The 14805-nt window shown below is 41.0% G+C and overlaps 1 protein-coding gene across 1 annotated transcript; it reads left to right on the top strand.

Moving 5' to 3' along the window:
* The first annotated feature begins 44 nt into the window (after positions 1–44).
* RND3 (Rho family GTPase 3) lies at positions 45–14564 on the top strand. The gene is made up of 5 exons (XM_085308777.1): positions 45–354; positions 451–538; positions 7575–7684; positions 9058–9192; positions 12487–14564. Exons 1-5 carry the CDS (start codon positions 205–207, stop codon positions 12736–12738), a joined length of 735 nt encoding a protein of 244 aa, XP_085164903.1. The 5' UTR covers positions 45–204; the 3' UTR covers positions 12739–14564.
* Positions 14565–14805: the final 241 nt, after the last annotated feature.

The following is a 14805-nucleotide window of genomic DNA, read 5'->3' as shown; positions in this document are numbered from 1 at the left end:
TATAAAAGCGGGCGGGCGGCGGGGGGACAAAGCAGTGTGCGCGGGACCGGCGCGGCGGCGGGAGCGGCGGCGGGTCCCGCGGTCCGGCCACGGCCACCTCCGCCGGCGGGTTTTTTTCGGGGCGGGGGGACCAACGAGATTTTTTTTTGTTTTRGTTTTATTTTTTCCTTCTGCCTTCCTGCCCGCGGGACTAAGGCGACCTCAATGAAGGAAAGAAGAGCGAGCCAGAAATTATCCAGCAAGGCGGTCATGGATCCTAACCAGAACGTGAAGTGCAAGATCGTGGTGGTGGGGGACAGCCAGTGCGGGAAGACGGCGCTGCTCCACGTCTTCGCCAAGGACTGCTTCCCCGAGGTGCGTGGGGCCGGTGTGTGTGTGTACGTGCGCGCGCGCGTGTGCCCGTGTGCGTGTCCGCAGCCCGCGGTAACGCTGTGTGTCGCCTCCCCGCAGAGCTACGTCCCGACGGTGTTTGAGAACTACACGGCCAGCTTCGAGATCGACGCGCAGCGCATCGAGCTCAGCCTCTGGGACACCTCGGGTGAGCTCCTAACCCGCCCCCCCCCTCCCCCAGCCGGGCCGGGCGCCGCCGTGACGCAGCCGGGCCGGACCGGACCCCGCCGCCCCAGACCGGTTCCGTCCGGCGGGGCGGCAGGTGCTCCCCGCGGGGGCGCCATCTTGCCCCGGCGGTCGCCGCTGTCGCCGCCCCTGAGGCGAGCGGCGGAGCGGGAGCCGCGAGGAGGCCGGGGGAGCTTCGGCGGGTCGCGCCCTCGCCCCGCGCTGCTCTGCCCCCCACCCTGCCCCCCGGCGGCTTGGGGGGCGGCAGGTCACCCTGGGAGCTCCTGCTGCCACCGCCGTGGGATGCCTTCAGGTGTGAAGGGCAGCTGCATCTGTTTCCGTTTAACACGTTAAAACACATACTCTTAACCACCTATTCGACTTCTGTGAGTTGGGGAGAGGAAAGGTGCAGACAAACCCCATAGCTCTCTAGGTACAYGCAGTAGTGGCCTGTGGCTTCCCCCCTTGCTTGGCCTGAAGGGGCCATCAGATCTGGTCCTCCATGAGTACCAGTCCTTTCTTCCCTTAGCAGAGGGTGGTGAGATGTGTTTATGTAATGTTAAATGGAGTCAGTAGTTTCTTGTAGGCTTTTCTTTAAAGCCACAAAATACAGCACTCTTCCTTGCCCTGACTGGGAGGCTTTAGAGCAGCAAAAGGACTGGGAGGTCAGCAGGCATTTCTGGCCTCCCGAGGCTGCAGCGAGAATGATCTTCATGATAACATCAGAAGAGCTTGCTTGGAGTCTTGCTTTGCTCTTAAGATTGTGCCTTCAGTGGCCATTTCACAAAACAACAGCTCAGATGCCTGATTTAATGATAGTAGATTTAATTTCCTAGGTTGTTTCACCTACTAAGATGACTGYGAAGGTTGAGCTGCTTTGTCTGGTTGTGGAGAGAATCTTGGACTGCAGCTCTGTGGCTGGATCTCCTGTTAAGCTGGTAGCACCTCTGGATTTTGCACTACTTGATAATTGGACTAGGCTTGCTGTCAGGGGAACAAGGATGTGTTCCTGAATTTCACCAGCTCCAGTGCTGGAGGGAGGTGGCAGTGGCCAGTGAGTTTCTGCAGTTAGAGAACTAAGTGTGCTGGGAGAGGTGGTTGGAGGTAGGACGTGAACTGCCACTAACTCCAGAAGTGACTGGAGGAAAAGGTGAGGGAATTTGACAGGATGTGCAAGTCCTTTCTTATAGCAGGTTTAAATAYTGGTTTTGCGGCTGGCTTATGTTACTGTTGAATTTGAGCCCAGGAGTTTCTTCTAAATGTGAAACTGGCCCTCTTACCAGAAATCAAACCTGTATCCACTCGTGAAGTCTAGGATGTGAGTTGGCTTTCCTTTTTCTGTTCTGGAAATGATTCCAAATTCTTGCAACACTTACTGGGAAAAGGCAGTGTCTTTGCCCACATTCTGTATCAGCRTAGTTTTTAACTGACTCTTTCTTCATCTCATGCCAAGCTAGACTTCTAGAATGTATCTGAACTAAGCTTTCATCCTGATTATGGGGCTCAGTGTAACAAACTACAAAGTAACATTTGAAAAAACTAGTTACAGTTACTCCGGAAAACACCTTTGGCTGTTAAAATACAACATACTTGCAGGTTAAGTCCTCTGATGTGCAGAGACTTGGAATCTGTATGTAAAAGAAGAAACAGGCTAGGGACACCCTTGTGTGAAATGTTTTTGTAGTGTTTCAAGTAACATTGGAAGAAGAAACACCTGCTAGTCTTTGCATGTGTGTAGTGTTTTGAGGCCCATTGTGGAAGTAACAGAACTTGACTGAGTCAGGCTTAAGATTGAGAAGCTAATTTGTCTGCAATCTGAAACTAGAAGAGGAAATGTTTGGAAGATCAAATGCTTGGTCTTGCCTAAAGTGGTACTGAACAGCAGTTCCTCTGACTGTGGGGTTGTGCAGATCAAGTGTTGCTTTGTAAACAGCAGTTCTGGCTGACTATAAGAAGAAATGTTGCAACAAACTTACGAAGCAGGTACAAAATCAAATCACCAGATAAGAGACAACAGAAGATAGCAGTTTAGCATTATCTTAAATTCTTACTAATACTTTTTTGTTTTTTTCAGATCTGTCCTAGTCTTCATCCTAGTGTTTGGATGAACTACAGTAAATGTCCTAATGACTTCAAAAGCAGGGAAAGGTCTAATTAAGTCCAGAATAAGACTTAACTTCTGTTAGTATTTTGCTATTAATCCCCATTGCAACACAGACAAGTGCTGTGTCATTTGGGATACTTCTGTGTATCTTAAAATAAAAAGATGCTGTTTAGCTAAGTTTAATTGCAAGATACTGCCATTTTCAGGAAATGAGGAAAAAGTTGATAGCCTTAGTAAAATAATTCTCACATCAGAGTTGGAAACGGGCTTCACTGCTGTCATGGTTTTTGTTTACACATAAAATACATGCTTGTGTAATGTGGTATTTACTGGAGGACTTCAACTACAAAATACAGGGCATCATGGAGTTGATCTTTATAGAAACTYTTAAAGCTAGCTGTAAACTTGTTGGGAAGCTTCTATTGTATCTCGAGTAAATCAACAAAAATATGGGACAAGACATGAGTGGAATGGGAAGATTCATTATCCAACTATTCTGGTGCTGTCTAGTTCAGCAAGTCATTATAAGGATTCAAATTAGCCACAGCACTAAGGATAGCACTTGCCAATTTGAATTTCAATTGGTTTTTTTGGACTACCAACCCTTTATTCAAAGCAGGAATGTCTGGTTGCAATAACTCTATTATAAATTATTCCACTCTGGTAATACAGAATGGCAGTCTTCAGCTGTTTGGCAGCTGCATGTTTATTTTGTTAGGTAGAATATTTGCAAGAAGTTTCTTCAGGCTAAAGAAGCTTGTGATCCATGGGATTTCATGGGCACTATGTATTAGACATCTTTAAGTCTACAAAGATAGACATGGTTTAATGTGCACTCATCAAGTTTTTGTCCACTTCCATTAGAAGTGAGTGCTTCTTGGATAGTATCTTTCTTACTAGCTCAACAAAGACTGGCATAGAAATTAGATGCTATTAACTAACTAGACAGACAGCTGCCTAACAGTATATTTCAGGGTTTTTATTGGTCAAACTGTGGGCATTGTACTGGGTGTTCTAATGAAAAAAAAAAAAACAACTCGACAGGGCCAGGAATACTTAAACACTGCTGGGGATTAGCATATAATTAAATCCAGAAGGGCCTTTGAGCTTTAAACCAAATTAGCTTTACTGTGATTTGAATGCACACAGTGCATTCAGTGACTATGTAAGTAGTGTTAATTACAAAGTTCTTACCGAAATCTTTCAAAATATCTAACATAAGATTTCAAGTTACTTTTTTTTTTCTTTTAGTTCTCTGACAGTAAGCATCACAAGGGAAATACCAATTTTTCTGTTGCCATTGAGTTTGTTTATAAGCTGGTTGTATTAAATCGCATTGACTTATTCCTTCGTGATAATAACTGTTATCTTCAGTTTCTCTTCTGGGGGCAGAGAGAAATAGGATTGACAATTGTAACTGTTAGATGACCTACTAGTAGTCCTATTAGATCTACAAATCTAAATGTAGAAAATTCTACAATTATTGTAAAGCTCCTGTTCTTGGAGAGGAGGCATTGTGCTAGTTAATAAACAAAAAAAATCAAGAGGGAGTTTGGAAAGGGAAAGGCCATCAGTGGTGAATAAGCTACTTAAAGTTGCCATTGCAGTGTTTGATATACTTTCTGTGTAGCTGGTAATTAGTAAGCCCAAGGATTTGGGAGTGAGATAATACTGCTGCTCATCTGCTCTTCATCTGGCTGACTGGAGTCCAGAAGGCTCCAAACAAATATCTGGTTGCTTGGTGTGGTGTGAGCAGTTCAATGCAGGGAGGAGCTTGCCTGGGTTTAGCTTGTGAGGAATGTGGGGCTGAGTCACCTCTTTTGGGGTAGTTTGTGGTGGCTTTGCAACTTGCAGGCAAAGAGGGCTTCAGTGCTCAATGATCTAATGGCTTCAAGTAGTATTAAGCCAGCAAAAAAAAAGGCTTAACTTTAACTATGAATAGTTCTGTTGCTGTTTAAACTAGTAACACTTTGAGCTTAAGCTTAGTCTTCTCTATTCCAGAGCCAAGCATACTTCTGAGCAGGGCTTATAATTCACTTTAGAAGCCGAGCTTCTTACATTTCACACACTCTAGAAACAGAGGACTTAGAGGTAGACCACTATTAAAATGCTTAGATTATTTAGGTTTAAATAACTTAAACTGACAAGCAGGTAAGAAATTTGAGGCAATTGGAATATGTTTCTGAACAGAATAGGATGGACTGTCATTATCATCCAATTCCTTGGTAAAATAGAAATTACTCAAGTTGTCTGTSTTTTATCTTGTAAGACCAGAATCAAATGCATTTTTGTCAAACAGGCTTATTTTTCCAGGCATACCATAGCTGTAGCTGTGCATTCTCCTCGTGTTCTTGTGGGCTGGCATGGCTTCAAATCTGCAGGCTCACTTGAGAGACTGAACAGAGTGATACTGGGCTGTGTTCACATTGTCTGTTTAGACTTGAGTCTCATTCCTAAGATTCCGAGGTTCTGAGGATTTCTCTGGGTAAAATAATGAAATGCTGTATTGAATGGATTCAGAGTAAAGTCTACAGCTGCTCTTTGTGTAATAATAAAGGTGGTTGCTGCTTTTGAATGTGACCAGCAAATATCTTGTTGATAGTGTAGTCAGAACTCTTAAGTGACACTGTTCAGAAGAAAATAGTTGAGTGTTCTTTTATGCATAGTCCTTCTAGTGTTCAGAGCTTTTAATGAGAGATTCAGAAGGAAAATCTTAAAAACCCCTTAAAACACAGCTACAGCTGAATAGTAAGTGGAGCCTAGGCTGAAGCTGGTGACTGTATGTATACATAAATACATGCTTATGGACATATATGGTGTGTTGTCCTTGAACACTGGTGAGTGAGAAGTTAGGTATGTGTCTAAGGAATTAGTTTCTGGGTGAGGCTTTGAGACTCCTTTTTAACCAGCAACTATTTGGCCTAACAATAATGATCTTCAAGACAAGGAGCTAATCCTGCCCTTACTTGCCTGAGCATTGCAAAGCAGCCGTGGTGCTCAGACCTGCTGGAGCACTGAACGGGTGCTTGTTCTYGAGCTTGTCCTTGCACCAGCTTGATGCCACTGCAGAGTGGTATGGGTGGCTGGCTAATGGGCACCCTCCTCAGCAATTTATCTGCCACAGGCTAGTAACTTGGCCCTGGGGCTCTTGACAGTATAATAGTAGTGCTGGAGATAACTGGAGAATAATTCAGTGAAAGCATGTTAGTTGACGGAACTGCAAGCAGAGCTTGGCCTAGAAGACTGAATATTCAACTAGCCAGGTCAGTTTGCTTAGATGACTTACTAACATGCTATTTACTATTGAAGACAACTAACAGTTTCTGAAAAGCAGTTTTTGAAAGYTGCCTCTGAACAAGACTATTTTATTCAAATCTGATCTTCATAAATGTCAGTCTAACAAACTACCTTCTGCTACCTAGTTTGGTAATGCTTCATTCSCCATGTGTTACTCTTCACTTCAAAAACAACATTCCTGGGATTCTTTACTCCTTCCTCCTAACATAAGCTGCCCAACTGAAGTCATCTGTGATACATTCACACCATTCCCTTCTGCTCTGTGCAACAGCATGAGCTGTCTGTCATTTARAAACTTGAGGAATTTCTCTAATCCAGTTAATCTATTTAGCCTCAGAGACCTTGCAGACAATTAGTTTTAGATARGTTGAAGAAAATTGGTGATATAATTAGATGATAGCCCCAAAACTCTCTTCTGTTTTTTTTTGAAAGCTGTCTTCCTGTTACATATACTCTATGCCATATTTTAGGTCTATAAAAGACAAAATATATGGTTAACAATGCTGTTTTTAAGATACAGACATGCATTTCAAAGTCAGAGCCTTTCTACCATTGGACCACGGTTTAACTATCCTTCTGAGTAAGGAATGTTTTTACTGGGAAAGTGAAACTTCACAGGTTTTGGGCCAAACTGAATGCTGGTTGTGATGGGAACTGTTTATAAAAGGAAAGCTTTCCCCAAATCTTCCTCAGAGTTCAACAGATCTTAGAAATAAGATCTCTGAGTTTGCAGACACTGTAATTCTGCACTTCGTAGAAAATCAGCATACTTAACAGTGCTGGAAGTTAAGTCTGCGCAAAGCAATGCTTGTGTTCCTTGAGATGAAAGTAGCTTGTGATCTTTCATTGATCAAAAGTTGTTTTATGGACTATATGTTAAAGTTTACTGAAAGCCTATATATTGGTGTACAAATTAGTCTGTATGCTTGCTCAGGCATGCCTACAGGATTGGAATCCTTTTCTATTGGGAATACTAGAAAGTTCCTTAATTCTAACCAGTCTTCCAAAATTGCTGGTAGCCATGACAACTAAAGATGCTTTTGTGCTTAGAACTTGTTTTAAATATTAGAAAAATCAGAACTGCTTTATTTTAGAACTTAAGGGAAAATATCTTAATAGTTCTGTAGACTAAAGAAATTCAACTTGAGTCTGACCTTCTCTTTATTTATCAAATTGCCTGCTGTAAAACACTTGGAAAGTGCAATTAATGTCAGAACTTTGACAAACTTACTTTGAGGAAGCTTAGGGCATGAGGGGGAAGAGGATTTTAAGATTTCTTTCTCTCAAGTCAAATTCCTACAGAGTAATGCTGAGTCTTAAACCTGCTCTTACCTAATTACCCTTTCCTGGTCATTGGGGAGCACTGCAAACTTTCAGTGGGAGACAAATTGCTCGAGTGCCATCCATCTTTATGCGATCTGTTGCTGGAACAAAAAAGTGGGGAAATGAGCAACTAAAATATTTYGTGGGAATACTGAGTATATTCTTGAAGAAAAAATGATAGCTGACTGCTAGTAAAGGCTTCAGTGAAGCTTTTTAACAAACTTTCTGAATAAAACTTGTTTTTTAGTTTTTCTACAGACATTCATAAAACTGATCTTGTTTTATTTCCCTGCAGGGTCCCCTTACTATGACAATGTCCGTCCACTGTCTTACCCGGATTCTGATGCTGTCTTGATTTGTTTCGACATTAGTCGTCCAGAAACTCTTGACAGTGTACTAAAAAAGGCAAGTGCTTGAGAAACATTTGAGTACAGCTCTGTTTATAAGTAGCCTGCCTCTAAAACTCTGGACAGTGATACTGTTTCCTACATCGAAAACCTCAGTATGTTTTTCTGTCTTAATGGAACCAGATGAGACTGTTTTGCACTGATAGAACACAAGTTCTTCATTTGAAAGGAATGAAAGTTAACTGAAAACAAAATGCCTGGTACAGCCTTTAGATGTGAAACAAAATTGTTGTTCCTCTGCCCGTAAACACCAGTGAGTACTTAAGGATAATATACTAGGCTGGATACAGCAAGAAGTTGTCTCCAAAGCTTTAGTCATATAACAGGACTGAAAAACTTTATATTTCAAAGATGCAGTTAACATCTGCTAAATGTATAGACCTATGACATGACTTTGTTATGCCTTAGAAGGAGCCAGGAGCAAATGATGTTGGAAGACATCGGTAAGACTATACTGCAGCAATATAACCCCACACCAAAGTTGGATCTTTTCAGATGCTCAGTGATACAGGAGTTGGTGCCTGATTATGACTTGAGTTAAAACACTCTAGTTGGAGAGTCAAGCTTCGTGATCACGAAGGGGTCTTACATTCTGCTAAGTCACTGGGCATGACATTAATTCTGCAGTGTTGCCTTTGAAGTTCAATGACCTGAGGCTTCTGTTTTCTGTGATTCCTGATTCAGTGGCATTATAGTAGCATGTAGTGCTCTGAATATTTTACATAAAATGCTAAAGATTATCTTAACTTCTGGAGGCTTGTAGGCATAAGTAGTTAAGCTGTAGAATTGGTTACTGCGAGAAAACTAGAAAGGCAACTAGTATGGGTGGGGAGGGATGCAAAGAATATCAGTTTTCTGTTTGAGTGGCTTATTACTGAGAACCTGTGAGATGTTYAGGTGTAGTTAATGTATTTTTAGGTGTTAGAATGTAGCTGAGAGCCAATACAGCAATATTTTCTCATAGCTGACATGCTTCTGTATGTAGCTCAATTGAGGGAACTGTGACTATAATGACACCAGGTGCCATTGCTTCCTGTCCATATATGGCTATGGCCAGTTGTTTACTGCCTGTGGGGAGCGGCATACCTACAAGTCTTTACTCAGTGGGTAAATATGATCTCATTCATTCTCTTTTGGTTAGTAAGTTAATGGAACTAATGAGTGTATAGGATTGAGACTTCATCCTTGACTAGGTACTGCTGGTGCTAGTGCGTTTAGAGCTTAGCTTCAAGCTAAACATCCATTGGTTATGTTAAACTTAGTGTTTCCACATAAAATTGCATGACTTATCCAACTTCCTGTTTCCATTGCTTGTCTAATAAATCTAAACACTTAATGATTCCAGTATAGTAACAACCTTTAATTTTACAGTGGAAAGGTGAAATACAGGAGTTTTGCCCTAACACCAAAATGCTTCTGGTTGGTTGCAAGTCGGATCTGCGCACAGATGTGAGCACACTAGTAGAACTTTCCAATCACAGGCAGACCCCAGTGTCCTACGATCAGGTAAGTGTTGTGTCATTTGCTGTACTTGAAGGTGAGAGTAAGACTGCTGTCATTGCATTCATCTTCGAGCATTTTCTCCCTCCCTTTTAGCGTGGATACGTCCAAGAAGACAAATACTATGTTACCCAGGAGTTGTCAGAGGTGAACTTGGAAGCTATGATGAGTAAAGGCAAAGCCTGCTTGTAGGCTGGATGCAGTAAACAAYCATGTAGTGCTATGAAGTGTGCTTTAAGCATCATAGGTTTCCATTCAGTTCACTTAAAGCCTCACTGGCTGCAAAGAGACTTCAATCATCATGTAGAAACTTAAGTTGCCACTTCTGACTCTGTGGAGAAGCTAAAACAATTGATGTGACATTAGTTATCAAACCTAAACTCAAGACAAATTTTAATGTTGTATATGCAACTTTAGCATGACAAGTGCTGTATGTAATCTCCTTTAACTCCTTTAAAATCCCATTCCTTGAAAATATCTTCTTAAACTTGGCTCCCTCTGAAGGTGGCAGCAAATCCAATAAGCTTCCTCAATCAGAAGTCCTGTGCTGCTGGGGAAGTTAGAAAGTTGGAGCCAGACATAGGGCAGATGAGAGGAAATAAACTGAGGTGAAAGGGAAAGGAATCAGACCATCCAGAGAAATTTCCCCTTATTACTCACATGTGTGTCCTCTGTTGCAGCTGAATCACAGTGGTGGTTTCAGATATCCTACAGKGTATAAGAGTGAAAATGATACCTACAATATCAAACAGGTTTTGATGTCTTCTGCCAAAGCCTCAGGTTTTCCAACCCAACAGCTCCTAACATGTAATTACACTAATAATACARCCTCCTGCAGCATGTTTGAAAGTGCTGAGATGCTATAAACTGAGTATCTTAATTAAAATATAACATGAACTGTTTCATGGTYGTGACTTAGGCTTGTTTCATTAACTTTTTGCTGTGCTTAAACTTGGTATAAGCATCTCTCCAATTTCAGATAATACTCTTCGAAACTAAGATGCCATATTTTCTTACCAGTGTTAAAGAATTCAGCAGTTTTCTTTAAATCCTGCTTATTGCAGAAGATGCAGTCTTGGTTATACAAAAGTGGTGGCTTATTCTGATGTATTCTCATGTTCAGCATTGGAGGTGCAGTTTTCCATACTAATTTGGGGAGATATTAGACCTTTGGAAATCTAAAGAGAAATCTTGTCTGCCACTTGACATACCTAATCTGAAGCTCATAYGTTAAACCTATTTACAGTACTTCTGTAACATGACTAAATCTGATTCTTTTCCATAAAGAGTGATTAAAAGTCCACCAACAAATGCCTTCTGACACTAAGAATTGGAGGTTCACATCATCTGATGTCACAGCTTAGCCTGTACTCCTTTGGAACAGGAGTTGGCTGGAGACAAGCGACTAGGAACTGTGTACACCAATTGGCTGAACAGCAAAGGGAAAATTGTACGTGATACAGTGAGGACCTTACTTCCACAAACTTGCACAATTTCATTTGCACTTCACACAAAATGAAAGCTTAGCAGTGATTCTATGTTCTTGCTGTTGCTAATGCCCAGCAGTGCCATAAAACAACCTGGTTGTGTGTTGTGCGCTAGTTCTAGACAAGACCGCTTCACTGCAGAATTTAGCAGTAGAGTATTAAAGGGGCTAAGTCTCCCTGATCTCATTTGCTTAATTACATAGTCTGTTCTAGCATGAAAGCTAAATGCCAAAGCTATTGGAAATGGTTCATGTTGTGATTAAAACCAATCTAAATTATAAATTTTGTAAATGTTCCCATAACATTAGCACTACTCTCTTCCTCCCTGTTTAAATGGGTCAAAACTTTCCTGAGAATATCTAGTCTGATTGTATTCCATTTTAATATCAGAACAGACTTACTGCTGCTGTGAGATGTGGCTGGGGAGAGAAATGTGTGGGATTTTTTTTCCCCTCTCACTTTCTCAGGATCTTCAATGCTAAGTCTTCTGGGGTCAAGATACACAATTTACTCCTATATTCCCTTGCCTTGCTAAGTCAACATGGGATCAGACTTCAGGGGTTTTCCCATTTTGCTTAATTTCATGAGGAAGTACTTGGAGGATAAATTCAGTTCTTGGGTGACACCCTGTTTCCAGATATGCTAGCTAGCCAGCTTCCAGTGAGCTACACCTGAGTAAACACTCTGACATAGTAACATGTAGATTTATCTCAGGTAGTAGGAGTTAAGGTATTTAACAGGGGAGAGGGCTTGGTCCTAGAAACTATACTGATTTATCAATGGATCATGCTTACTACTGATAAGAGAATGACTGCTGACTGGATCACTGCAGTGTAAACAGTACATAATGAAGACGTGGTCCAAATAGATAACAGCCATCAGCCTGGCTGTAACAGCTGGGAGCAAAGAGGAGGGATTGGGGTGACTTTAGTGCTCTGTTTGTCCTTCTCATGTACGTGGCTACATTAGGAGCGGCCCATCAAGATTGTGGTTGGATTTAGTAACTCACAAGGAAGACTTCTGTACTCTTGTTCCTCAGAAGTAAAAGTTCATTAAAATGATTCATTTTTATTTCTCCAAACAATGTTGTATCATCTTCCTGTAGTAAAATCCAGCACAGGATACTGAATTGTTATCTGTCAAAGTGGCTTGATCACTTTTCTTCTACTGCTGGAACAAATCTCTGTATTCTGGTTTCTAAAGCACTTCAAATTGCAAAAGAAGGGCTTAGGTAACCGCTCCCCATTTCTCCCCTTCCCCTAATAGCAAGTTCATGTGACTGACCCAAAACTCAACACTTCTTCCCTTATAAATCCTCTCCCTACTCACCAAAATGTAACAGGGACTTACCTTCCAGGACAAAGGCATATTGAGTAGCCTATAAAGGAGTCAAAATACCCTTTCTCTCTGGAAATATGAGGCTTAAATCTGGAAGCTGCTAAGTCTRCACCTTTTGCAGTGAGCACGTGCTTCACCAGTGCAAGTAAGGCATATGAGTGTAATTGCAGAAAGGCCCTACTAAATATTCTTCAGGGTTCTGCAGCTATTTTCAGGTCACTAAGCTTATCGTCTCCCTTTCARATTGTGTTTTCCCTCACAGGGAATAATGCCTGAATATTTGTATAATACATCTTGGAACCAAAGCTCTGTTTATTTTGCAAAATGAGTTGCTGGCTGTTGCACTGGTGTTTCAGCTTTGGTTTTCTCAAAACATCATGTATGAAAACAGTGCTGAAGAGCAATTCTGGGGTTTACTTTGGCTCTGTATGGAAGCTTGGTATTGATTGTGTGTTTTTTTTTTCTTTTCCCTTAGGGTGCGAATATGGCCAAACAGATTGGAGCAGCAACGTATATTGAATGCTCAGCCTTACAGTCAGAAAACAGTGTCAGAGACATTTTTCATGTTGCCACCTTGGCGTGCGTGAATAAAACAAATAAAAATGTTAAAAGAAACAAATCACAGAGGGCAACGAAGCGAATTTCACATATGCCTGGCAGGCCAGAACTTTCTACAGTGGCTACAGATTTGCGAAAGGACAAAGCAAAGAGTTGCACTGTGATGTGAAGGACCTAGATGATTTTAAGGAGGAAGAGTCTTTTGGGGAGAGGTGAAGGCTCAATGAAGTGCACGGCCACATGGTATATAATGAAGGCTTACGCCAGTGCTTTAAAGAAGACTCTTCACCTGTTCTTTGAGACTGTACTTAGGAACTGAGCATGTAGACCAAGCAGTGAGAAGAAATAGCTCTAAATGAGGTGGCATCAAGAAATGGTACATGGAAGAAAATGCCAAAAAAGGAAAATATTTGAATGTGCTAAGAAAAGAGGGTGAATGGAAAAATAGCACCACAAAGAAGAGATGTCCTTGACAGTGTGTTTGTTTTTTGTTAATGCCCTACTCCTGGATGCTATCAGTTTGATTTTGAGAAAATAATAATTTACTTTCTTTAAACAGACTTTACTATGCCCTCCCCATTAGAAGGCTCTCCCTGTGACTTATAGTTTTCCAAAGGATATGATATAATTTTCTAGTAGCTCATCATTAAAATGGAAATTATATGAAGGCCYGTGGGTCATGTAGAGGAAAACACTGTATGTGAGAAGTTTTGAGTTTGTTTGTTTGTTTGCTGAGATGGCAGCACAATCTAAACTTGAACAAGATGGTGAAAAACATGACCGTTTGAGACTTCCCAGTATTATAGGTGCCCTCACAACAGGTCAAACTGATATGTGGGGGCAAGCTGCCTGCCTGTTACAGGACTCTTGACTTTCCATTCCTTTTTGAGATTGTAATTTAAAATGGAAATGATCCCAAGTTCTGGTGTACTGTATGGGTATGTCAATATAGGTTCAATTATCGAATGAAAGGTGCTAAAGAGCTATGATTACAAATGATCCTTAGTTCTAAAAAGTAATTCATTAAGCCTTATTGCCCGTCTGGGAAAGCCCTGAGATTCCTGCTTCTGTTATGCCTTGAAGAGTCCAGCAGTTCCCAAGATCTATCCCTCTGAAAATGCTGGGGAGAAGTGCTGTTCTGTGATACGGTTCTCTGCAATTATGTTTAAAAAAAACCCAAGAATCTGCAAATGAGCCGGCAGAGCCAGGTTAGCTTGTATGCTATACACTCTCATATGATTATTTGGGACAACTGTCTCTTGTTACAGATTTCATTTGCTCACAGTGAGCACTGTGAGAAAATGGAGTCTGCAGAACTGTGACGCCTTAAGGGGTCCCCGGTGGAAACTGGATACTGCATTTCGTCTTTAAGATTAATATATACATATCCAGACAATGATCATTAAGCATAACTTCAGTGAACCAGATAAGTCAAGTTCTTTTTAGCTTACTGATTGCTATTGTTATATAAATCARCCTTTAAAATAGTTTGCAACTGTTTACTGACCAACATCACTTCATGGCTTCTCTCAAAGAATACTGTAAGCTGGAACCAGTGTGGCTATAGCTTGTTGAGAACAAGCATTATTTCCAATGATGATGCTTCATTTTTGAAGTATTAAAGCTGTGTTCATGTTGACTTGTGCAAAGGTAAAGGATTACCGTAGTTAATACTCAGCTCCATGTGTTGCCAGCACTTTGTTTCATCTGCTAAAAGAAGAAAAACTATTCCAGTTATTACCCACAAAAAGACATTTTTACCACCATTAATAAGCTTTTGATTGATGCAACCGTGCGCTTAGGACAGTATTACAAAATAGCTGGTAAGTGCTTTCTGTATTTAAATATTGTGAAAAGAAAATAAGTTATAACTGTTATAAAACAGGACATTCATTACTTTTTTTATTGTTGAAGTCACTTTGTATGTTTGGTTAATGTTTCTGCAGTATTTATTAAAATACCTTTTTTTTCTTTGAATAAAAAAAATGTAATTGACTTGTAGTGTAAATGGCTTTTGTGCGTTAGTTCATTGTTACTTGTGTGTTTTGTGGACGTAATTGTACAGAACCGTAGGCCAGGCTTAGCTTGGAATTTGAATGTGATTTGAATAGAAATCAGTCTCTCTGACTCTTGCAAGAGCTTTTTGGTGTTTTTTTGCCATTTATAAAAGCATGCAGTGTGGTGGGCTTATCTGAGCTGCATTTCACAAAAATTAGAGGCTGGAGAAACTGGAGCA

This window comes from Rhea americana, unplaced genomic scaffold (assembly GCF_003343005.1).
Source record: "Rhea americana isolate MKP2758 unplaced genomic scaffold, rheAme1 scaffold_105, whole genome shotgun sequence".
Lineage (NCBI taxonomy): Eukaryota > Metazoa > Chordata > Aves > Rheiformes > Rheidae > Rhea > Rhea americana.
This window is presented reverse-complemented; position numbering and strand designations above follow the sequence as displayed.

Coding starts and splice junctions, on each gene's coding strand:
- RND3 (XM_085308777.1), top strand. CDS start 205: ATGAAGGAAAGAAGAGCGAGCCAGAAATTATCCAGCAAGGCGGTCATG. Junction 355..450: donor CCAAGGACTGCTTCCCCGAG/GTGCGTGGGGCC, acceptor GCCTCCCCGCAG/AGCTACGTCCCGACGGTGTT. Junction 539..7,574: donor CAGCCTCTGGGACACCTCGG/GTGAGCTCCTAA, acceptor ATTTCCCTGCAG/GGTCCCCTTACTATGACAAT.